Below are 24,999 nucleotides of genomic sequence, written 5' to 3' on the forward strand. Positions count from 1 at the left end.
CCTGCCCAGCTCCTTGCGCGCCTTGTGCGTGGCTGAAGGCGCGCCGTGTACATTTATGAATGAACAAAGAACACACACAAGGAAATGTGCAGAGGGTCGGCTAACGCAAGCGCTCTGTCCAGTAGGAGGCCTGGCTCCTCAGGGAGCCTGCTGGTGTCTCCGTGCCCATGGAGCTTGGAGAGGTGAGGGCACCGCCCTCTTCCCTGCACCACCCAGCACCCCTGGCCCTGCGGCCTACACACACACGGAGGACACGAAAGTCTCTCCTGTCCACTTTGGAGACCTCATTCATTGAGGATGATGGCAGATGGAGGTCTCAGTCCCTTCCCAGAAACACACTTTGGGGATGATAGGTTGACTGCTTTTCAAACTGAATTATTCTTAATGACAAATTTAACAAAAATAACTTGGTATAAACACTGTTCACCTGGTCCATCTCCCTCCGTCCCACCCACTGAACAGCCCAGGCCCTGGTTACTAACTTCCATCCTCTCTGGGACAGGTCCTCACTGGTGACCAAGTGTCAGCTCCTGCCTGTTCCCTCAGAAGCTCAGACAAGCCCCAGGCGGCCTGAGCATGTTTAATGTCGTCTCACCTCACACCACCCTGAGCCCTGCTGACAACCCTGGTGGTGACTTGCTCTGGTCCGGACAGTCTGTTCCACCTGTTTAAACACCACCGTTGAAGTGATCAAGTGCCTACTATGTGCTAGGCATTGTAGGTTATGCCATTTAACCCCACCTCCTCGGTGAGGAAGCTCAGGTTCAGGGAGGGAATGTGCTTGCCCGTGGGGCCCCCTGCCTTTCCGGGGGCAGGACGCCAATCCCGAGCTAGGTGTGCCACCCTGCAGACCAGGGACCCCCCGGGGGGCAGTCTCCATCAGGACCTGATGGCTGCAACGTTGTAAGGGTGTTCCTTCCCAACCCCCGAGCTGTTGGGAGTAAGACAGAGTCCTTGAGAACAGAAAGGTCTGTTGGAGCGAAGGAGGTGAAAGGCAGGGGGAGCTTAGGTTGCCCTCCCTGGATGTCATCAGAACAGCAGCTTTAAGCTGTCCCTACGGCGCGCCCGCTACAGATGATGTCTCTGGCGTTGTCCCTCGCGGTTTCCCCGAGCCCAACATTAACATACCTTCCCGGGTGTGCGGGCTGCCTCGTCCCACCTCCCGGCAGGTAAACACCTGGATGGTCATGTACTTAGCCCACAGATGTTTGTTGTGGTTTTAGACCCAGCCTTGTGCAAGAAAACGAGCTGGAGCTCAGAGACCCCGGAGTTCCCAGAGTTCTCTCCGGCCGGAAGACCTAAAGATGTTAGGCCTAAACCCTGCCTAACGTGAAACCAGTTCCAGCCCATTAGCAGGCAGCTGGTCTGGACGCTCAGCGATTGCAGAGAGGTTGCCTGCTCTTGGCTCCTCCTCTTCCTCCTCCTGCTCTTTCAAACACCTCCCCTTTTTGGTCATTTTCATCAACATGCACTGATTAATGTGTGCAGGTCACTTTGTCACAAGGCATATCTTTTTCTTGCCATTTCTCTGGAATCACTTCTGTTCTTCAAGACTTCAGTCACGGTACTTGGGCACAATACTTCAGCAGGTCACTACTACGAATGCTTAAAATCATGTTAATTCAGGGAAGGCAAACTGGTGCCCCACAATTTATTAAAAAAAAAATCCCAACTTTTCTAAAGAGGGTGTCTACATAATGTGGATTCCACCTTTCTAGAAAATGTAGACCTGCCATCCCTGGGTCTCCATTCCACAAGCAACATATTGTCCGGAGTTGGGGCCTGTGCCCTCCAGAACTTGAACTAGTGAAACCTTTCACACACACAACCGCTAGGACCCAAAAGGGGGAACACTCACACAGCTAATTAGTAACAGCAGGACTGGCCAGACGGCCCAACTTCTTTTCTCCCTAGTGACGGGAAAACTAATAGGCCGACGTAGCAAAGCACCACTGGCCTCTGATTGCAGATCCAAGTTCTCCAAAACCTCTCTTAGAACCTCCAGCATTATTTTGGGGTGCATTCAGAGCTGTAAATTCCTTGCAGTAACATCTCACCTTTCGAGGAAAAAAACTAGTCTTCACTGAACAGCAGCTACGTGGGGGTAGGAGACGACCAGAGAGGGGCAGGAAGACCTGGCCCACATCTGAAGGCCTTCCCACTCTGCAGCAATGTCAGACACCTGCTAAGGGTCAGCCCAAATCACCAAGCTTATCTTGCTGAGCACGAGCAGGGATAGAAAGACCTGAGCAAAAGGAGAGTAAAAAGCTGGACACCACCTAATGGTCCACCCTCAAGGAACTAGCTAAATAACTTAACGGGGCACCCTTATAACCAAACACTAGGTAGCCATGGACACAAATGCCATCGACGGACCATGGACTGACATGGCATGATCTCCTGAGGAGTGTTAGATGAAAAAGCAAGATACAGTACATGTATAGCAACGTTAAAAGGCGGGGGGGGGGGGATTAACCCTTCTATGCAGAGTATTACACATGGTAAGGTATAGGAAAAATTGGCTAACACTGACTGGGGACTGAGGGTTAAGGGAGAAAAAAATCACTTTCACCCTTCCTTTTATGGTTTATACATTGGTTTTCTTAACCATATGCAAGTTGCATGTTTTCAAAACTTCTAACAAAAAAAACATGGGTAGGGGCAATACTGTCTAGAAATACTCCAATTTCATTCCCAAAGTCCACAGTACCAAATCGGTGGACGAGTGGGGGCCAATCTAGTTACCTGGAAAACCCTTGCTCTGTCTCGGGGCTTTGCAAGCAGTGCCCCACAGATACGGACCCGACCGTATTCTTTCGGGCCTAGGACTCAAGTAGTGAGGTGTGAATCTGCAAACGTGAAGAAGGGAGCGGGGGCAAGTCACACCTCCCCCTTCGTCAGGAACCAGGAACCAGAGATCGGCTCACACCAGGGGCCACTGTCCTACCTCTGTTGAGTTGTGACGCAAGGCAGTGCTTCTGGGAGCGGGTTTGCTGGGGAGGAGCTCTGAGCCAGCTCCCAGGAAAGCCCCCAAGGCACAGGCTGGCGGCTGTCCTACAAGTTCTCACAGGCCAAAAGCGGTTTGCTTTCAACCTCACTTTACAGAGGAGATGATTTTTTTTAAGTCTATAAACTTTAATTGTATGTCACTGAATTACTAATAGCACACGACAGGGTTTTTTGGGTTTGTTTGTTTTTTTTTGGAAAAATTTCTTAACAGAATATCAGAGTATTGCAACACTTTATTTAGAGTATTGGCGCTGAATTAGTAGCCGAAGTAACAATTGCATGAAGCCAGATTAGATGTACCGCGTAATACTCATACTTGATTTATTGACATTACTTAGCAATTTATTGGACAAAGGTCAACGTTTTGTTTTTTATTAAGCACATTCCACAGTACAAAGCTGTCATGAATAATATCTGTACAAGTTAACAGCTTCAATAGCTGTTCAGACACAAATTTATTTCAAACAGATAATTGGCAAACATAATTAATTACAAGTTAGAATCAGACTATCCCAGTGCTTTAAAACATTAATATAGCAGTAATTTACACTTGCTCAATTATGGATTAGCAAAATAAAGTCCAGAGTACGGCTGGGAATTACTACTGTAGTCCCAGAAAGTCAGAATTCCTTGGGTGCCGACGTCCCCTGCTATAGTTTTAGTAGGCACAATTCAAAGGGTGTGTGCGTATTCAAAGGCCATGATCTCCCAAGGAACAAGAACTTTTATATTAAACATGCAAAAACAACAACGGAAAGTCCACTCGTCCAGAAGAAGTGCCTCCCCCCGCCCCGCCCCCGGCGATCCCCGCTGGTCCGCCAGGACGGTGTAAGGCGACGGGCGGTGGAAAGTCACATCACTTTCTCGACCGCTGTCAAGCTTACAACACCCACCTTACGAATGGAGGCCTGTCTTTTTACACTCTGAGGCTCAATTTCTCAAAAACAGAAATTTAGTCACGTGGGAGGGAAGGATGTATTCAGAAAAGGGAAAAGCAAAGCCGACCCGATAAACAGATCACACACACACACACACACACACACACACACACGCCGATCCCCACGCCGTGCTCAGCGTGAAGACCCAAGGAGCCCGGGAGCTTGCCTGCAGCAGTAGAGTGTGCTTCCACGGGAAGAGGTTCATCAACAGGAGGTTCGCATTGGTCCTTTAAAATGTTACCGACATTCCATGATCTTTGGAAACAATGGCGAGGGGCAAATCAACACCTGATACTGGACAAGGGAAAAGGGGTGCCCACCGCTGCCCAGGCCCTTCCCACGCACGGTCAGCACGACAGCGCCACCCACACGTTCAGGCTGTGGGCACTCCGGAGCCTGAGAACTTGACAGGCCCACAGCAGCAAGGGACACCAGAGACGACAGGACAGGATTCGTGAGTCTGAGGCTTCGCACCACACTCGAGTCCCCTTCCACTCAAGACGTGCCCCTGAGCCAGCCTCACCTGGCGCCTGGGCTCCCACACGCAGCAGGGCCTGCTGGTGTGCTGACGAGGCCAGGGCGTGAGACTCCCAGAGCCGGTGGGCACGGGCCCTCCTGTTCCTCCCTCCCCAGGGTTACTAATGCACAGAGTAATGGTTTCGACCGCGAAGTCAAATGAATACTACGGGAAGTGACCACTAGCACTCAGGAGCACTTCGGAGGAAAAGAAGAAAACACCGTCCAGGTACCTCTCTACCATGTGTACTGCACCAACAAATAAAACGTTCTGTGTTAAACTTCAGAAATGACACTGTAAAACAGGGTGCCCGTTAGACGCACGCCACACACACACAATGACGAACTAAAAACAGCGCATGAATACTGCAGGAAGGGTTCCAGGCAGTCCACACCAGCCCTCCGCTGAGTGCCAACGCACTCGGGATTAGTGTCTCAGGCACGGGGCCCTGGCTCCAGCCACCTTGAGGTTAAACTGTTATGTACATTTTATCTACATGCGGATACAGGATTTAAATTAGGAGGCGAGCACGTGTGTAAAGGTGTTACTCTACCAAATACCGGGAGATGGTTGGGGCACAGAGAACAGTTAATGAAAGAAAGTTATGTTACCTGTTGGGAGGTAATACAACCTGGCTTACAGTCCTTTAAATTAAGAGAAATGGTACAGAAAGGAAGTATAACCCCCAAAACGTTCCTAACACAACCCAGAGAAACTTCCCCGTAGTCCGCACGTTCCAACACAAGTCAGATGCAGAGTGACGTGGATGGTCAAGGGGAGCTCCTGCAAAGGAGAGCCCTGGACATTCCGGGTAGGTGTTTGGCACCCAAAATTTCTCCAAAGGATGCTGTTTCTTAGTATCAGATCAAAGTGCAGAGCAACGTAAATTAGAGGCCAAGTCTTCTCTTGACCGTCAATTTACTTCCGGAGAACAGCCTGCATGTTCCGTTCACACGGACAAGTCACACGGGAAGCATTCGATTTTTTTGACGGATGGGGGAGGAATGGGCTGCTGTCTTGCTTGAAGTCGGTGAGGCTAAGGTGTCCTTCTCAAAGTGGAGGCCGGAGTCGGAGGTGGGAAAGGTCGGTGCTTGAAGAGTTAGGCTGCTTTGCATCTACCCAGCGTCTAGAACCAATTCCAGCTTCGTGACTCAGCTGTGAAGAACTCCCTTAGGCATTTGGTAGCCATGTAGCCAGTAGTTCAAGACTAGGAAACCCTGGGGAAAAAAAACACCAGGTGAGTACGGATGGCTCTGCTGGTTAGAAGACAGGGAGCACGCCACAGCCCACCCACAGGCATGCACTGCTGCACCCGGAACACAGGGCTGATCCTCAAGTAATCGGCACCGGGAACGGAAGCTGCGGCCGTTTTCTGCGTCCTGCATGCCGGGGATCACGTGCACCTAACCCTCACAGAAACTGTGTTCGGTACAAACCACTACAGCCACGCCACCGATCAGACCACTGAGGCTCAGTTCAAGGTGTTCAGTACGTTGGTTGGTAAGGAAGAGTGGGGGTTCGAAGCAATGCCTGAGCCTCTGACCTACCATCTTTCAGTGCTGTTGCCGAAAGTGTGCCTCTAACAAAATGCGCTTACTGTCAGATTTTGTATGTAGCATAATCTTTTAGGGCATGCAGAGCCTACGAGCGCCTGTGCCGTATCTTCCTGGAGGCACTAAGTAGCACTGTGGACAAAAACATGCTGAGCGAGTAAATGAAGTAGCTGCTCTACACAGACGCTCATCATCAGAACTGCCTCTGTGAAACGAACCACGGGTGCAAGGGCAACGGTGGAGAGGAAAGACCATTAGGTGGTCCAGACTTTTTGCCCATGCCTCTGAGTCAGGTGCACACTCAGTCACAATCTTCACACATCCCTCGGCAGAACGTTCACGGAACAAGGTGCCTCTGAGTCAGGTGCACACTCAGTCACAATCTTCACACTCACCCACTGCACACATCCCTCAGCAGAACATTCACGGAACAGAGTCAGGTGCACACTCAGTCACAATCTTCACACTCGCCCACTGCACACATCCCTCGGCAGAACATTCACGGAACAAGGCTCATCACCGCGGTACATTATGATGCGGGCTGACATTTCCTATTCAAAGTTTCATCAAAGTCACATTCCACTAAAATGATTTCACAATCACTAACGCATCACAACCCTTTCCAAACGCCACACTAAAGCACTGGTCTCGAAGAACTAAAAGTCACAGGTCTAAAATTCTATTGGGGAGGGAGTGGGAGTAAGGGAGGGAGAGAAGGGGAGAGAGGGGGAGGAAGAGAGATTGATTTTTTTAAGGGAAACTTTCCTAAAAAGTTGTCAATTTTCATAGATATCAAGAATTCAAATGACCTTTCTCAGTGAGTTCAAGAAAGATTCAATTTCACGTGCCACTATTTTCCCACGAGGGATCTTAAGGGTACCCGAATGATTTTCATGGAACACCCAGAGGTGAGAGGCAGGCCGGCTCAAACGCTGCTGGCGGGAAGATGCGCTGACTCAGCCCTTGCGGAGGACAGCGTGCCTCCCCGTATCGGGAGTCTTCACATGTCCTACCTTTTCACACAGACACTCAAGACATGTCTAGAATTTTAGCCAAAGGGTTGGGCAAAGATTAGGCTAAAAAAAAAAAAAAAAGATCAGCAATGTGTTTTATAACAGCTAAAAGCTGGGGAGGGAGGTTATCAAGTATGTAACAACTGGATACAGCCAAACAATCAAACATTATTTTGCCATTAAGATGATAATTCAGGCAAACACTGACATTATTGACACGCAACAATTTCACAACAAAGGGAAGCAAAAACACTTAAAAACGTGTGGTTATCGACCATATTTTTAAAAGCCTGAAAGGATATATATGGCAGAGTTAACAATGGTGAACCACAAACAGAATTTTATTTCCTTCTTTTGGTTTATCTGGTTTTTTTCCTAATTTTCTAAATGATCTTATATTGCCTGGTTATAAGAGAAATGAGAACTACTGTATCTGTATCTCTTCGGAGCTAGTAATTTAAAAAAATGACTTGGCAATAAATCTATTGCTAGGCTCCCTGACAGAGAAGTACTCTTACCTAATATTTTAGGGGTATTTTACTCCAAGGTTAAATCACCATTAGGGTACTGTTTCTCATGATGCATAAATCCTACAGCATCAGATGGTAATAATTTTTTTCCTGTTACAATAAATGAAAAGAATTTGGAAAAGAGCAATAAAACCCATGAAGTTGACTGCCAAGGTTGTCAAAAGTACTTGACTTTGAAGAGACAAACACATTTGAGGTTTCATTGCTTGTGCTGCTTAAAAAGCAGATAAGATTTTTCCATTGATTTACAATTGTGGGTCCTAACAAGACAGCTGTTCCCTACAAGGGGCTGGGGCTGGGAAGAAGTGGCACCCGTCTCCTTTCCCCACGGCCAACGACAGAAACAGCGCCACTGACCCCCGTCTCATCCCTCAACCAAAGGAGCCTGGGCTCGTGGCCTTTGGACGTGACGTGTAAAAGCCGTCCGGTTTACGAACGTTTACTATGTCCCACAATTCACCTATCACGTGTGCCGGGGTGAGGCACATGTGGGACGTCTTGAATTTTATCACGTGCCGCTTCCAACACGTACCCAAGGTGCAGCGGGGCGCACTGAGGCTGCTCTAGGGCTCGCCAGCTCCCGCCTGGGCCTGTCCACTCAGGAGCTCAGGCCCAGCGCGGCCTGTCCACATTCTGTTTCACGTGCTTCCCGGACGGGGAAACTCAAGCAGAGGCCAGCTGCGGCTAAAGCAACGCAGGGAAGGCATTGCACAGCTTATAAAGGAAAAAGTTAAGAATGGAATAAATTGAACAAAAGGTGTGCGAGACTTCAAAAAAAACCCTGCAAAGCAGTGCGGAAGAGAAACTGAAGAAGACCTAGATAGTAGAGATGGGCCGTGCTTATGGGCTGGAAGGCTCAACGAGTGTTAAGATGAAGATTCTCCCCCCAAAAGGTTTTAGATTCAACGCAGCCCTAACCCTCACCCCAACAGTCATCTTCACGGAATCTGACAAATTGAATCCAAAACTGAACGTGAAAACCTGAAGGACTCAGAGCAGCCGAAAGGGCCTTTTCAAAGCTGGGAGATTTGCTGTCCAGCCCGGCACTGGCGGAAGGGCAGCCACACAGCAGAAGGGAGTCCAGACGCAGGCGTACAAGGGAGGGGCCGACTGGTTTCTGGCCGAGGTGCCGCAGCAGTTCCCCGGGGAGAGGAGAGTCTCCATCACTCGGTGCTGGAACAGCCAGCTCACCGCACAGAACCAGGGACTGCGGGGTCCTTACCTGGGCCCCACAGAAATGAGCTCTGGATGCAGCAGAGACCCAACGGAAAGGCTGGAAGTGTAAAACTTGCAGAACAACACTGTCCACAAATGGCCACTAGCTACACTGAACTGTTTAAATATAAGTTTAAAGTATAATTAAATATAATTAAAATCCAATTAATTTCAATCAAAATATAATGAAAAATCCCGTCCATAGGTGGCACTGGCCTCATTTGGAGAGCCGCAGGGCAGCGCACCCACGGGAAACAGAAACGAATCCGGTGGCAGGGCGAGGGGCGGGGCCTGCCGAGGTCGGGGCGCGGTCAGGCTTGGACTAGAAAGGCGACACGGGGGAACTTTTGGGGGCGACAGAAATGACTTTATCTTGACTGTGCGGCGGTCCGTCGCAGGGATGGATACATTGTGAAGACTTGTTGTGCAGGACACTTTAAATCGGGACAGTCTATTCCACACACACCACGCCTCAGTAAAACGGGTTAGAAATGCCAGGACAGAGGCTCAGCGGTGGCGAAGGGGCAGGGCAGGGGGAGGCGTGTCCTCTGGGCCCTGTCGGTGACTCTGCCGGTCTAGACCCTCGGTTCTCAAGTCTCACTGAGCCGTCTTTGTGTTTGCTGCAGCAGCTACACGAATGCCCTGCAGTTCCACACACGCTTATGTGGGGCCACAGCGCTGGGTGGCCCAGGAAAAAGAGCACAAATGCGACCTGTTGGCCCTGGGTGTCACTTGCCGAGCACACAGCAACGAGCACTTAGAATACAGTAAGCGTTTCCCTCGACACTGGGCTGCAGTGGCAGGAGCTCCCCTGTGAGGGGACAGGCCTGCGTGCCCTGTCGGCACCAACCCCTAAAGCAAGTCCGAGGAATGAAGGGGGTGGCGGCGCGCTGGGCGCGTCTCCCCGGGGGGGGGGGGGGGGGGGGGGTAGCACAACGAGGGGTGGGGGCGTGGGGAGGTCTGCACCACCCAGCTGTACTGGGAGGAATTCAATGGAGTTCCGTCAGGTGGGAGCAGACTGCTGGGTGGCAGATAGCACAGGAGGGAGAGGTAGGTGCTGAACCGACCCCCCCTGCCCCCACCGGCCAGCTCTGCGGTGAGACCGTGGTCTGCAGACAACAGGGCGCAGGGAGGCAGAGGACAGCCGAGGCGCGGCTGATGCGACCCTGGTAGGTCGCAGGGTAGAAGCTGGGCTGAAGAGGGAGAGGGAAGGCCAAGGAGGGAAACCAGTTTTCATCTGGGTCCATTCCTCCTTCCCTCTCTTTTCTTAGGCTTTCTGGGAAGGGAGACTGAGACAGGAGCAGCAATCATTCAACCATTCTTCTCCCTCTGTACTTCCCTACACTCAGGAAATGGAAGGACCACATTCAGTAACGTAAAAGTCCTGCCCTGCCGGGGCTTTGCACCTGACTTAAGAATGCATCCAGGGACAAAGCAGCAAGGGGGCCGGTCGCTACCACAAGACCCAGTGTGACCACACGCGAGACCAGGAAGAGAAATTATATTGGCTACCACGGTGGTTCGCCTCCACACCCAGATCGGCACAGCCAACTCATCATGGCACTGAGTCATTTGGGGCCCACGTGGGGTCCCAAAACCTTCCAAAGGAAGCACCCCCCCAGTCACCACTGGTCAAACTGAGTTAGCGTAAAGAAAAGACGAACCTGCCATTCCGGCTGCAGAACCCTTGGTTCATGGCTAATAGATGGAACAGGGCAAGGCCAGAGGTCAGCAAACGGTTTCTTAAAGGGCCAGATAAACATTTAAGATGGTTCGGGCCCTACAGTCTCGGTCAAGTACTCGACCGGCCCCGGGAAGCAGCTACGTACAACACGTGAACAAATGAGCTCGGCCGTGCTCCATAAAACTTGGTTTACGGACACTGGAATCTCAACTTCGTATAGTTTTCACGTGTCGTGAAATATTCTTTTAATTGTTTCAAGTATGTAAAAGTGTAAAAACACTGCTCATAGCTTGTTGTGGTGAGAAAAACGACCGGGTGGTGGTTCACTACCTTTCCGTCAGAACACTCGCAATCCTGCACCCCCACTGTGCTCACAGCTTTAGTCGCCACCGGCCGGAGAGCGTGTAGTGCTGAGAAGCGACGAAGCACTGAGTGACGCTTTCCAGGAAAAACGGACTGTGTCAGTCACACACATACATGTACGGTACGACACACACACACACCCACACACCCACACAGAGTGTTACACACCACTAGGTACACTGAATCCACGGCGTTTACTACGCAAGGAATGCACTGGCTCACTTGCAGATTCTCAGGGTTGGGGGGAACGCCCCAAATAAAGAGGGTCGTCAGGTCCGAGGACACAGCCAAGTAAGGTTTCTCGTTCCCGAGGCTGGACACGCTTTGTTACCAGAACGTGCCCTCACCGATGGCCCCAGTCTTCCTGGAGACAGAGCGAAGGACCCTGCTTCCAGAGCGCCCGCAGCGTCCCGTGGACGAGGAGCGAGCTGTGGGAGCCCTCCCTACACACACCCTTCTCCGAGGCCTCTTCTGGGGGCCCACGGGCGGGGTGGGGGGTTGAGATGGCACAGCAGGCAACTCTGAGTGCTGGCTATGGTGTTTTCTTTTTTGTTTCTAAATTAAAGACAGAAGTGTGGCACAGGAAAGGAGGAGAAAAAGGAGATTCCTACCCCCTGACACGGAGGACTTTACTGGTGTTAAGTTGGTATGACAGGAGCAAACCTGTCTGTCAGTACGAAAACCAACGACACGCAGGATTCCCACGCAGACTTCATTTCAATGGGACCGTAAAGACGTAGCCTCGGCCCGGCCCTCTGTGAAGTGGAGGCATCTAATACGGATGGACCACCTGGGCCCTGTCACCCAGAAAAGCAGCCTAACCATGCGCCCCCCCCCCAAGTGAACCCCGACAGCGAAATCACACCGGGCGCACTCACCTGGAACGGGCGGAGCGCAGACTGTTATCTGGAGATGTACGTGTACGTTCTGGAGGGCGAGCGGGTCTCACTCTGGGCGCTGGGAGGCACGTTTAAGAAATCCCAAATCAAAATAGTGTCATCGTGAGAGCTGCTGATGATCTGAAATTCATCAAACTGTAGCCGAAACACACGTCCAGAATGCTCCTGTGAAGTGTAACAGCTGGGTGAATAAAATGAGACCTTCATAATCAGTCCCTCCTCGCCCGCCGTCAGGGGTTTGGCCCAGGTGGGAAAAGCAGCCGCTCATCCAGGCTCCCGAATGAGTTTCCAGAGCTTACTGAGCTCTGTCCTTCGGCCCAGGAACAAATACTCTGCTTTTCCTTCTAGGCCTTTTCTTGTACCCTAGATCCTGGCCCACTAATATGACAAAGAGAAACTGTGATCATGTCACAAAGGGAAAGGCAAAACGATATTTAATGCCCGTCCTTGGATACGCCGTCAAAACTAGAGCCAGGACAGTGTTTTGAACGTGACCTCGACTATCTCCGACAGCAGCCAACACTAAAATTAATGATGAAGTATCAGAAGCATGCCCACTAAAATCAAAAGAAAACAAGAATGCCCCTAACTATAGTTCTGCATGTTCTAGTCAACGCAAGAAGTGAACATACAGAAATAAAAGGTAAAACTACTGAAAACAAGAAAAATCTATCAATATTTTCAAGCAACTCTCTCTTCAAAAACACAGTGAAAGCAAGCAGACTGTTAGAAATGATGTGTTTGGTAAAATTACGAAAGCAAGATTAACATTTAAAAATTAAGTTCTCCTATGTGTCGAAGCAATAATCCACAAAATACAGCCTGGGGGGCACCCCACCCTAACAGCACCAGAACACGCCGTTATAAAAAAAGTGCAACGTGGCCAGACACCCACATTAAGGACTCTCCCGAACCTCCAGGGGGAAATACCTTTTGCTCTATGGGGACATCAGCCCACCGACAGATGAAGAAGTCTGCTTTCACACCCTAAGCTGTATAAATAGTCCCTGGGGAAAAGCTCACGGTGATGGAAATGTCAAGAACTCCAATTCTGGCTAAGCAAAATGACCACAACGGTACATTTCTCTGGAGACACAAGCTTCCCAGTGACACATCCCACGGGTCTGTATACAGGCGGCCACCCCAGCACAGGGAACACCCCTGCCCACTGCCACAGGCCACATACCACCAGTGTGCGCAGACACAGCGTGCTTGCTGGGGCCCGAGGGTCGAGAGCAGCTTGCAAGTCCCAAACTTTAATTTTCCTGGAAAGGACAGAGGATCGTGATGAGTGGACAAGGTAACATTTTAAACACTGCCACGCATTCCCTTGACCAGAGAGGAGCACGTCTGAACTGCCCGTTACCAAAGTGAATAGGGAGCTATGTTATCTTACAAGTAATTTCAACCAATTAACTTTGAGAAGGATAAGGACCTACGCATTCTCTGACTTGCTGGAATTGTAAAGGAGGGTTTTCAGGGACACAAGAAAACAACTCCAGGTTATCTAAATCCAACCCTGACTTGGTATTCCACGTCACCAACTTCGTTCATCGGGGCTCTCGGGGGCTGGGGAGGTGCTGCCGGCAGAAGCTGGGGCTGTCTCTGAACACCCAAGGGTCCCTTCCTCCCAACTAGGCAGATGTCCAGAGTTAGCAACGGGAGTGTCAACAGACCAGCAAACCCATTTGTGAAGTATATATAAGGTCATCTTGAAAGGTTTACAGTTGCCATTTGCTCATTTAAGAAGTCATAAGGCTTTTAAAAGAGGTTGTTCAGTTCACCAAAAGGAGGAAGGAAATTTATCATTGAACTGGAGAGAAAAAAACCCACACGTGGTTTAAGGGCGAGGGCAAAGAACTGAACTCCCCCACAACCTACGCCACGCTGAGTTTACAACGGTTAAAAGCATTCCTTCAAGGGTCATGGAGGCTGTCCCCGTGGGGTCCAGGGCTAGGGGGCCTCACCCGGCGGGCCCAGCAGTGCAGTCAGACCGGCCATCCATCAGTAACAGAAGCTGCCCGCACAGGACCCGGCCGCACGCAGCTGCTGCCCCTGCGGCACCTCCCCCTCTTGCTCTGTGACAGCCGGCACCTGCAAGGGGACATACGCACCCGTCGTAGGCCCCACTGACGATCCTCTTGTTGTCAAACCGGATGCACCGCACCAGCTCCTCGTGTCCCTCTAGGACTCGTAAGCAGGCGCCACACTCGATGTCCCAGAGCCTAGAAGGAAAACAAGTGTCTGTGAAACGGCCCCACGTCCCTCACTCCGTCCTTATGTGCTTTCCACCGTCCCGGGGTTTACTTCCGTCCACACCACACCCACTTCTGCGGACACTCGCGCCGTCTGTGTGTTTCGAAGCACTCCCTTGGGAGGGAGCCTGCCTTTTCACTGCATACACTTTGAAACTTAAAAATCCCACGTGTGTACTACTAATTAGATAAGGTCAACATGCAAGAGACTTCCATCCCAGGCACTTCTGGCCTGGCGTCCACGAGACCCACGGAGGCCGGAACCAGCACGGTGGTCTCCCTCTCCTGATGAGGCCAAGGGACGCCCCTTCTAAGACACAAACTGTGCACTGGGCTGTCCAGACTGAAAGGCTGGCGGGGCGGCTCGTCAGGTACGCACAGTGTCTTAGGAATATAAACCCAGTATATGGATACACACCGCCAGCCTTCTTCTCTGTACATGATTTACATAACAATTCTGGAAATAAAACGTTTTCTATTACCATTGATTTTTCTACATTATTTGCAAAAAGAAAGCACAGCAGCCTAACATGTACAGAGCAAAGCCAGGACACTAATGCTGTATAATGAACTTTCCTCGGCCTCCCCACCAGCAGCCCCATCATACATGGAAACTGCACAGCAACACACAGTTACTTTGTAGAACCCCAGAGACTCCAGTGAGGAAGTTGAGGGTTGAGTACCGCGGAAACGCTAGGTAGCACAAAGCACGGTGAATACAACAGAACCAAGACTGCAGTCCTAAAGTGACTTTTATCATATCTTAAAAGAAAACTTATAGCAGTCAGAGCCTCACCCTCCCTCCCCCCCTTCCTCAAATAATCTCGTGCCCAATCTTAATTTTTGCCCAAACATTAGGCAGTTTGGTTATTTAAAAAAAGCTGCTAGTACATACGGGCACAGGGAAAATGACTTGGCATAGTGAAGCAGGTGTTTAAGGCAAGCTCCACTGAGATATGAAGTGTTTCAGGGAGGCTATCTTGATCAGAAAGCGAGGACACTGAGCATTGGGAAGAAAGAGGGAAATAAAAGCCATGACCAAACAGGAGAGGATGACCCTGTAACCCAGTCCCAGGAGAGACAGACAAAGCGGCCGCGCCCTGGCCGGGTGGGAGGCAGGAGCTCAGGGTGCGGGAACACAGAGTCAGGCCGGAGCACGCTCTCTTCTGAGCTGGGCTGGTATCAAGGGATGTTGGGTGGAGCTAAGGTCACGGCACCTGTATCCTGGGGGAATCTTGGAAGAATATACACTGTACCCACGTCAGTATGCAGAGCCAAACAGACTCAAGTTTCCTCATCGGAAGCTCCCCAGAGACTGGTCTTTCGAGCATTAGGAATGGGAGGGGAGCGGACTTGATGGCAAAATCATCCCTCCGGCTCTGTCGGGGCCCCGCCTCCACCCACCTGATGGTGTTGTCCGACGACCCACTGACCACCAGCCGGTCCCTGTACTGCAGACAGGCGATGCCTCGCTTGTGCCCATTCAGAGTGCGGACGAACTCACAGGTACTCGTGCTCCAAACCTGCAAGAGACCAGCAGTGTTTTACTTTATTCTATTTTACTTTATTTTATTTTTAAGAGTTTATTTATTTATTTTTAGAGAGGGGAAGGGAAGGAAACAGAGAGAGAAACATCCATGTGTGGTTGCCTCTCGTGCACCCCCTACCGGGGACCTGACCTGCAACCCAGGCATGTACCCTGACTGGGAATCAAACAGGCGACCCATTGGTTCGTAGGCTGGTGCTCAACCCACTGAGCCACACCAGCCAGGGCCAAATCAGCAATATTTTAAAGAGTGAATGCAGAGAAGCCTCCTCACAATATACCTATTTTTTTAAAAAAAGAAAACTAGACCTTCTAGGAATGATCAAAATACTTGACTACGAAACATGGTGGGCAGCTGGGGGACAGACTGGACAGCAAACAAGTCTCGGTGAGCGGTGACAATGGAGTGGACCAGAGTGCGGTGGTCAGGCTCCAGACCCTGTGCTCGTCATAGAGAGTGCATCTCTGGGTTGGTGCGGACAGTCGGCTGCCCAGAGGGAGGAGTCTGGGCCAGGTCTTATGTGTTCACCAGCTGTCTCGTCACACCCAATTAAGTGACGTGAGCGAGTGCCACCCTTCACACCTCCCTCTGTCCCACAGCGTCTTGGTCAGCTCTACTGGCTGTGACCCATCGCCCCCGACACTATAAATGTGGAACAAATAATAGTGCTCTCGTGAAACCGTCTGCAGGGTGGAGGTGTTCACAGACATACAATGTACACCAAACCAGGAGACGCAAAACAGCCCCAGTGCCCCCAATTACTGCACCAGCCGCACCTGCCGTTGAATGGGTAACTAGACGTCCACAAGCGAAAGAATGACGGGAGCCCCTACCTCACACTACGCATACAAACTGAATCCAAAAGGACCAAAGACTGGAATGTAAGAACTTAACGCTCTCAGAAGAAAACACGGGAGTCAATCTTTGTGACACTGGATCAGGCCATGGTTTCTTAGATGTGACAACACAGCGACAAAAGAAAAAAGTTGTTAAAATGGACTTCATCAAAGTTAAAATTGTTTTGTGCTTCAAAGAAAGCCATCAAGAAAATAAGAACATTAAAAAAAAAGTAAAGTAAAATTACAACCCACAAGATGAAAGAAAACATTTGCAAATAATTATCTGATAAGGACTTTAGAATCAGAACACATAAAGAACTTTGTGTGCAACTGAACAATAAAACGACAAACAATTCGATTGGTTAAATGAGCCAAAGACTTAAGAGTTTCTCACGTGAAAATGGCCAGTAAGCACATAGAAAGATGCTCAACCTCATTAGTCATTAGGGAAATGAGAAGCAAAATTACAGAGACACCACCACACACCCACTGGGACGGCTGCGATAAAAAAGACAATACGAGTGTCGACGACAATACGAGTGTCGACGAGGACGTGGGAAAACCTTGCAGGCCGATACAATGCCACGGCTCTTTAAGGCCCAGACCCTCCTGACTTCCAGGCACTGGCTGGTCTTGTACCAGCTGGTGTGGCTGAGCGGTGAGTGGATTATGACAAACCCTAGCTGGTCAGCGTCCAGGCCACCCAGTCTATGACCTGTGGGGTGACACACTACAACGCTGCCAGTGCTGTCATAAAAAGGGTTTTCTGAGCCAAGTCCAAGTATTCGTACATTGCTGGTGGGTCTGTGAACTGGCGCAGCCACTTTGGAGGCCAGTTTGGCAAAACTGTTACCATCCAGGAGAATTCCAGATGGACGTCCACACAGTGTTCGTGGGAGCAGCATCCGTAACAGATAAAAAGCGTACACACCAGAACGGCCGTCGGCTGACGGGCGGGCAAGCACGACGGGGTGCACACAGCCGCCGGACGGCCCTCGGTCACTGGGAGAGGTGAAGCCCGGCTGCGTGCTGCAGCGTCTGTGGCTGGCCTCAACGCAGCACGCCAAGTGAAAGAGGCCAGACCCGGGAGGCCACGTGCTGTGCGACCCCATTTACAGGAAACGCCCAGAGCAGGCAAGCCCACAAACAGAAAGTAGACTAGGGACTGCCGTGGACGAGGGGAAGAAAGCAGGGGGTGACTGCTAATGGATACAAAGCTTTCTGGGGGGACTAAAAACGCTGTAGAACTAGCTATGGTTACACGACACTGTGAACAGACTGAAGGCCACGACTGTGAGCTTTAAAATGATGGGCTCACTGGTTTGGGAAATACAAAGCTGCCATAAAAACGGGAGAAAGCTAACAGTTTAACAATCAGACGGATATTGGGATCAGAACTGCATTTACCGTACCCTGGGGATTACCCTAAGCTACAAACACTGCTTGCCGCCTGCCTGCGGCCCGCCACGCGTGGAGTTTCTGGGCGCCAGGACATGTGCTGCTTGGTGCCACATCGCTAGCACCCAGCCCAGCGTCTGTGGCACGACGGGCTCTGGATAGAAGGTGAACACGTCGAGTCTCAGCTCTGCCGCTAGCTGGCTGTGTGGTCCCCGGTGCAGTCTTCACTCTCCGAGCCACACCCGTACATGGGAGGCAACATCTACCCGACACAGTGCCAGGAGGGAGACGCAAGGAGGCAGTGGAAAAGCTCCGAGCACACGGGACATGTTCAGTAGGTTAGTTCTTGTCCCCTTGTAAAGGTGGTTGACAATGTCAACCCCTGAAACAGAGTACCGCTCTCTATCCCGGTCCCAAGACCCTTTCCTTCTCCTGCGCCCACAACTCTAGAAGCACGCAGAACGGCATGGCTTCAAGGGCTCCTGAGCACAAATGGAGGAGGAGTACCAGGCTGGTAGAAGCCACTTCTGCTTTCTCTCCCTTCTAAAGGGACAAGAGGAAGCAGACACTTACCTTGATGGTTCTGTCACCAGAGGCAGACACGATGTACTTATCATCAAAGTCTACCACGTTGACAGCAGCGCGGTGGCCAACCAAGACCCGGCGCAAAGTGATATCGGTGGCAGAAGCCATGTCCCACACGGCGATGGAGCGGTCCTTGGAGCAGGTCACCATGAGGCCATTGCTGAAGCGCAGGTGCAGGACGGCCTCATTGTGGTGGATCAGCGTGTTCAGGACTTCGCCCGTGTTCACGTCCCAGACTCTGGATGAGAGCAGAGAAGCACACTCTGAATCATGAGACAACCGGGAAAAGACCCTGGCATCCATCTTTTCTGGGCCCTTTCTTTCTTTCTTTCTTTTTTTTTTTTTAAGATTTTTATTTATTTATTATTAGAGAGAAGGGAAGGGAAGGAGCAAGAGAGGGAAAGAAACATCCATGTGTGAGAGACACATCCATTGCTTGCCTCTCACACGCCCCCAACTGGGGACCTGGCCAGCAACCCAGGCACATGCCCTGACTGGGAATCGAACCAGCGACCTTTTAGTTCACAGGCCAGCGCTCAATCCACTGAGCCACCCCAGCCGGGGCTGGACTCATTTTTAGTAGTAGCCTGGGGAAGTGGGGACTCGACTTGCATTTGGTGATTGGGACCTGACACCTAAGTATAAGCTTTAAAGGAGCAATTTCCTTATTTGCTGAGAAGAGTTTCAAAAGAGAAGGCCAAGTCTGGTTCAGGTTCAGGTTTATTTAACAGTCAGGGGTTCACAGACTGTGTTTACAGGCTTGCGTTGATGGCATCAACAACAACAACAAAAGATTCTGCGAGTAAGCGGGCTTTGCAGCGAGTGTGAGAAAACGGGAAAGGAGGCTTGGCGGCCGCAGAACTGAGGGCAGTGCGTGCCAGGCTTACAGTCCTTCTTCACCTGGACAGGCCTCCGAGTCTATGGACACTGTCTCGATGCCACGCTGTTTCCCACACCCACCTATTCACCCAACTGCTTATGATGAAGCCAGTGTCTCCCAACTGGTTCACCCTTGTCACATGGGTGCCTAGAGACAGTCCTTCCATGTCATAGCTTTTCCGCAACCCCAGTCCCCTCCAAATACAGGGTGATGCAGAGCAGGGGCGGAAAGACTCAGGCTCCTCAGGCTGAGACGTGATCTGGGCAGAAGGAGTGGCTGGGAAGTGCTGGGCCAGAGAAAGGACAGTAGGCAGGCTGGTGACTACACTGTCCCTTAGGTGTGCCTGTGAACCCATCCCCTTCCCCTCCCGATGACGTGCTTGCCTAAGCCCCCAGCAGTCTAGCTAGGGCGTCGCTGCACGCCCCCGGCTCTGATGCACCCCTCAGCACGCCCAAACCAAAGCCAGCTGTGGTGGGAAATGTCCTCGTCCCAGTGGTTCAGTTAGGAGTGACCCCACAATGTCTGCTTCCTACTGTCCCGACTCCCACCCAGCAGTCACCGCTCCCTCTGCCAGGGAACGGTGCTGTTTCCTGTGCCACTGCTCTGTCCCGGGGGGGTGGGGGGGAGTGGCATTGGAAAATAGCGTCTCCGTGACTGGAAAGGCTACGTAGTATGAAGATAGTCTTGACTGATACAAATTCAAAGTCCAAAATTAACTATTTGAGCAAGGAACTTAACCTTTCTGATCCCGGTTTCCTCATACACCTGTAACAAAGAAGATACTACCTACCCACTTAGAAAGGTTGATGTGAGAGTCCAATAGGATAACATTCTGCAAAACATCTAGCACTCTGTCCCTCCAAAGGTTCTGCACACAACTGCTCCTGGTTCTGCAGTATTTTCAGGTGACTGCCCACCACACCTCACTTGTAGAACATCCAACTCTTCCTTCCTGCTCTGGAGGGGGAGGCAGCCAGCATGTGCCAGGCAATGTGCCTCTGGAGGAAAGCATGCTGCCATCGCTACACTGTACGGCAACGGGAACAGGTCCTACTTAACAAAAGTTAACTTTCCTACCTACTTAGCTCAAATGCACCTACGCCCACACCCAAAGTGGTTCTGAAATATGGTGTGTAAAACCATCCACAGAGGAGGTGGTGGGAATCTCACCTCCTCAAGGAAGGCCCCCGAGTTCAGACCACTGGAGCCAAACCACTCACCTCACTGTAGAGTCTGAAGAGCCAGTCACAATGACACGCTCGTCATACTGGAGACACAGGACAGAGCCGGTGTGCCCCGTTAACACTTTCAAACACTCCAAGCTGGTTTTGTCCCAAATCTGTTGAGACAAGACCAACCACAAACAGTGAGTTAGCACATTGTGTTCTGATGCATGTTTCTGGCTCACCCTATTTTCTGAATCATAGAAGAAAACAAACCTGATACAGTACGTAAGAGAGTTAAACATCAAACAGGTAGAGAATGACAAGAAGGGAAGAGGGAACAGGAATGACTTCCGGAACAGATGACTATTTGGTGTACTGGACTCACACTTAACAGCCTTTTGTATGGGGAATTTAAAAACAGACTCAATGAAAAGAGTGGGCTCGCCCTCTGGAAAACAATGCGACAATATCTATTAAGAGCCTTTAAAAAATGCGTGCTCCTTAACCCCTTATCAAATTCGTTTACAAAAATATTCAAAATTTCAGAAAAAAATTCATATGAACTATTAAGTTTTTAATGAGAAAATACTTTACTAAAGTTGTGTTTTTAAAAAATCATTATAGCCCTGGCTGGCGTGGGTCAGTGGACTGAGCACTGGACTGTGAACCAAAGGGTCACCGGTTCGATTCCCAGCCTGGGTTGCAGGCCAGGCCCCCAGGAGGGGGCATGTGAGAGGCAACCATACATTGATGTTTCTCTCTTTCTCCCTCTCTCTAAAAATAAACAAAGTCTTTTTAAAAAATCATAATAAAATTTGTCTATAGCGATATAACCACTATGTAAATTTTTTAAAAGAACAAATATATTAAAAGGTAGTAAAATGTCAGTAACAGCCGATTTTGTAGGCTGAATGCTCTCTTTCTCACTTCTTTTGGACAGTTAAAAAAAAAATTCTGTGGACCTGTTTCTTTCCTTGCAAAATAGCATCATAACTTGCAGTGTCCCTAAGGCTTGCTGCAAATGGCCAGGATACTGCCACGCGCTCTAGGCACTTAAGTGACTTTCAGCAAAATAGCAAGGCTTGCTTTTAATTTCCGGCATAGCAGAACCACCGTGATTTTGAAGGACCGATTAGTGACCGACCGATTAGTGCAGAATCAAGCACAGAGGTTTCCAACCACTGGAATGACGGCTGGATCTAGAGATCTGGGCGATCCCTCTGGGGTGCACTTCTGCTGTCTTCTAAACCGAGCGTAAGCTGAATTTAAACACGGGTGTGCCTCTGTGAAGAGAATTCTTTAGAACACATCCAGTGTCAATAAAATGCAAGCCCGCAGCCAGCCTGCCCTCTGACGAGGTCCTTATGAGCCATTCCCGTCTATTCTTAAAGGAGAAGTGCCGGAACTAAACGGTAGCACGTGCCAGCCTTTCCAGAGCGCGCCTGCGGCCACGTGTTAGGGCAATCGGCACCTGCAGCATCACCCTAAGAGTTCTGCAGCAAATGTGTTTTGGAAGCCGGGAAACACTAGGCTTCCCTACCGTGGGCCTCCTCAGAGCCTTTTTCATCCTGTCTCCTGTGAATTTCTAAGGAGAAATGCAGTGTTTTCTGAACTGCTTTGAAAGGAGTTACCCTTCAAATGAACATTCGTTAGATTCACATCCATTGCCAAACATAGAAAACAAGAGAAACACTTCCTTTATATGCTTTAATCCAGAGGGCTTTTTGCCCTAAGCTGCCTGGTTTACAGTAATTCCACTATTTTATGTATTTTATATAAACATGTATATTATATATAAATGAAAAACAAACAAACAAAAAGACCCTTTAAACTCACCCAAACTAAAACAATATAGAGAACAGGGCTGAGATGGAGAAAGCCCACTACGAACTATCTTCACAGTTGATTGTAACTAAAAATTCAAGAAAAAATACAAAAGCGACTGGCTGAGGACAAGGGGAGGGGCAGGAGGAAGGGGGCAAGTGGACCACAGCAAGGAATAAAAGCTTGAAAAGTGAGCCACATGGGGTGAGTCCACCATTCTGTCTGCTTGTTTCCGCATCTCTTTCTGTTGCAGCTTCGGCCCAAAGCTGGGTCTGGGTAGGGGCGCTACACAGGGAGTCAGCGGCAGAGGCCGTTAAAATCCCAAGAGAAGCCACTCTTTCAGGACAGAAGGACTGGAGAAAGGGACCCCTGGGGGCCAGAGAATATGGGAGGACCCCACGCCCCCTTCTCGCCTGGCTGTGCTCAAGGACAGGGCGCAGTCATGCAGATGTGCCGCAGACTGCAGTGGCCCAGGTGACAAGGTTCTAAGAGACACCCCATTTGCCTGGCCAGAGGACAAGGGAAAAAGGACTCCCAAGGTCAGGAGACACTCAGGAAAATCCGAGAGAAAAGACCTGGACAAAAAGGGTCCCGTAATTCTGTGCGAACACCCACACACCACCTGATGCGAGCTGTGCGTGCCCGGGCACACTGAACCAGCGCGGCAGAGGTTATGCAAAGTGAACTGACGTTTACGTTGCTGCTGAAGCCTCGGACCCAGCTCTGAGGCCTGCAAGCTCCAGACAGACCCAAAGTAGAATGGCAAAGGCTCTGAGAAGCAGAGAAGAGATCGGAACCCCTCTCCGCCTTCTGATCCCTCCCCAACCCCCTCTGCAGAAGTCACAACAGAACTCGTGTTCTCAACACAAGTAGATGAATCACCTGCTTCAAAACATACCCACACATTTTCTCTGGGGGGTTACAACAGGGTCCTTCGCCTTTACCATCTAACACCATAATGCCCAAGGTAGAATCCAAAACTCCCGAACACCAAGATCACTTCTCAGGGGAAGAGGCTCGATAACACAAGCTGGAGGTGACCCCGATGTGGTCACGGTCAAGGCTTCAAAGCAGTTACTGTAACTCCTCCCCAGGAAGTACAGATAAACACGCTGGATGGGAATGAAGAGACGTTCTCAGCAAAGAAACAGAAACTAGTGGTGAAGAAAAACTGTCTGAAAAAGTAAGTGCCAGAAACATCTGAAATTTGGTGAAAGAAAGACATAAATTTACAGATTCAAAAAGCTCAGCAAAAATCTTAGCTATGACATGAAGAACACGATTTATTTTTTAAAAACTGAGACTTTATTTCACCAAAATAAAATCTACTATTAAGAAAATGAAAAGACAAGTCCCTGATTAGAAGAAAATATTTGCAAAACATATTTAACCAAGGACTTGCATGCAGAATATATAGAGAACTCTCAAAACTCAGTATGAAACTGAAAATCCCATTCAAAACATATATAAAACATCTGAATAGAAACCGTACCAATGAATATATTGATGGTAAATAGGCAATCTAAATAAGTGAAAAGAGGCACATTATCATCAGTCATTAGGGAAATAAAATGAGGCGTGTCTCCATACCTATCAGAATCGCTAATCTAAAAAAACTGGGAACACCATGGCCTGACGAGGAGGCAGAACAAAGGAACTTCCACGCACTGCAGATGGGAAGTAAACGGTACTGCCGCTTTGGAAAACAGCAGTTGCTTACTTATAGCAAGTTCAGACATACACTTACCACATGAATCTGTAATCTTACTCCTGGGTTTTTACTCAAATGAACTGAAAACTTACGCTCTCACAAAAACTTGCATGCGTATTTACAGCGACTTTATTCATAATTGTGAAAAACAAACCCGAAAAGGTAATGACTGATTCACAGGCAAATTAGCAACAGTTTCACCAGCAAACTAAGTGGTCAAGAGCCCACGGAGACGTTCTTCCGGGTGCTCTGAATACAGGATGGAAACGGCAATGTGCTCAGAGAAGGGAGAAGCGAGGCAGCCCAGGGGTCTGGTGCCAGGGAAGGAGACGCTCTGCCTCTGGTTCTTTAGAACCACACCAACAGCTGCCCACCTCGAGTGGGACAGACAGACCGGTCTGGCATCAACGAAGGCTTTGATGCCAGGTCCAGCGTCTAACACGTGACCGCACCCCTGACAATGGTACACATGGGATGGCCCATCACCTTGATGGAGTTATCCCGCAGCCCGCTGATAATTTTCTCGTCATCGTACTGTAAACAGTAGACGCCTTTACTGTTTTCGGAGCGGCACTGGATCCTCTGCAGGTTGTGTCGTCCACACCGCCAGTTAGATTCTATGGTCTGGGGAGAAAGGAGGCAACAAGTGAGTTTCGGGAACCAACCTTCGGACTCCGGCGCTGCTTCCAGAAACGGCATGGCCCCGATACCCCATCTCGGTTTACGTAACGGTCTGCGGACAGGACCCGCGCTCTTTCCAAGGAGGACGTTAGCCCAACAATGGTTTTTCTCAAACGTTCCCTGCCCTCTGGCAACCAGCACAGGATTTCCAATGAGTTTGGGCTGGGTTTGAAAAAAACGTCCTAGACAGAACTCAGTTTGTTTCAAGAACGCCATTCGCATCCAGAACACACAAATAAATAGTAACTCATTGGGTCACTCTCTAATGCCAATTAAAATATCTGGCAGAAGACTCCCCCCACAACCAAATTAAGCCTATACCAAGAATCTGTGTGCCCATCCAAAGTATTGTCTTGATCACTGAGAAAAGATACTAAACAATTACTACAGGC

The 24,999-nt window shown here is 49.9% G+C and overlaps 1 protein-coding gene across 5 annotated transcripts in view; it reads right to left on the reverse strand.

Moving 5' to 3' along the window:
• Positions 1-3,222: 3,222 nt before the first annotated feature.
• The window catches only part of FBXW11 (F-box and WD repeat domain containing 11), a 103,564-nt gene continuing 81,787 nt past the window's right edge, over positions 3,223-24,999 (reverse strand). For all 5 annotated transcript variants that reach the window (XM_053927106.2, XM_053927105.2, XM_053927108.2 and 2 more), the window contains 8 exons: positions 24,413-24,550; positions 20,446-20,564; positions 18,334-18,583; positions 15,381-15,499; positions 13,836-13,946; positions 12,908-12,986; positions 11,701-11,886; positions 3,223-5,681 (listed from right to left, as the gene is read on the reverse strand). In XM_053927106.2, the coding sequence (XP_053783081.1) occupies positions 11,725-11,886; positions 12,908-12,986; positions 13,836-13,946; positions 15,381-15,499; positions 18,334-18,583; positions 20,446-20,564; positions 24,413-24,550 (978 nt within the window). In that variant the 3' untranslated portion in view covers positions 3,223-5,681; positions 11,701-11,724. The remainder of the gene's footprint in view (positions 5,682-11,700; positions 11,887-12,907; positions 12,987-13,835; positions 13,947-15,380; positions 15,500-18,333; positions 18,584-20,445; positions 20,565-24,412; positions 24,551-24,999) is intronic.

Source organism: Desmodus rotundus, chromosome 6, assembly GCF_022682495.2.
Source record: "Desmodus rotundus isolate HL8 chromosome 6, HLdesRot8A.1, whole genome shotgun sequence".
Classification (NCBI taxonomy): Eukaryota; Metazoa; Chordata; class Mammalia; order Chiroptera; family Phyllostomidae; genus Desmodus; species Desmodus rotundus.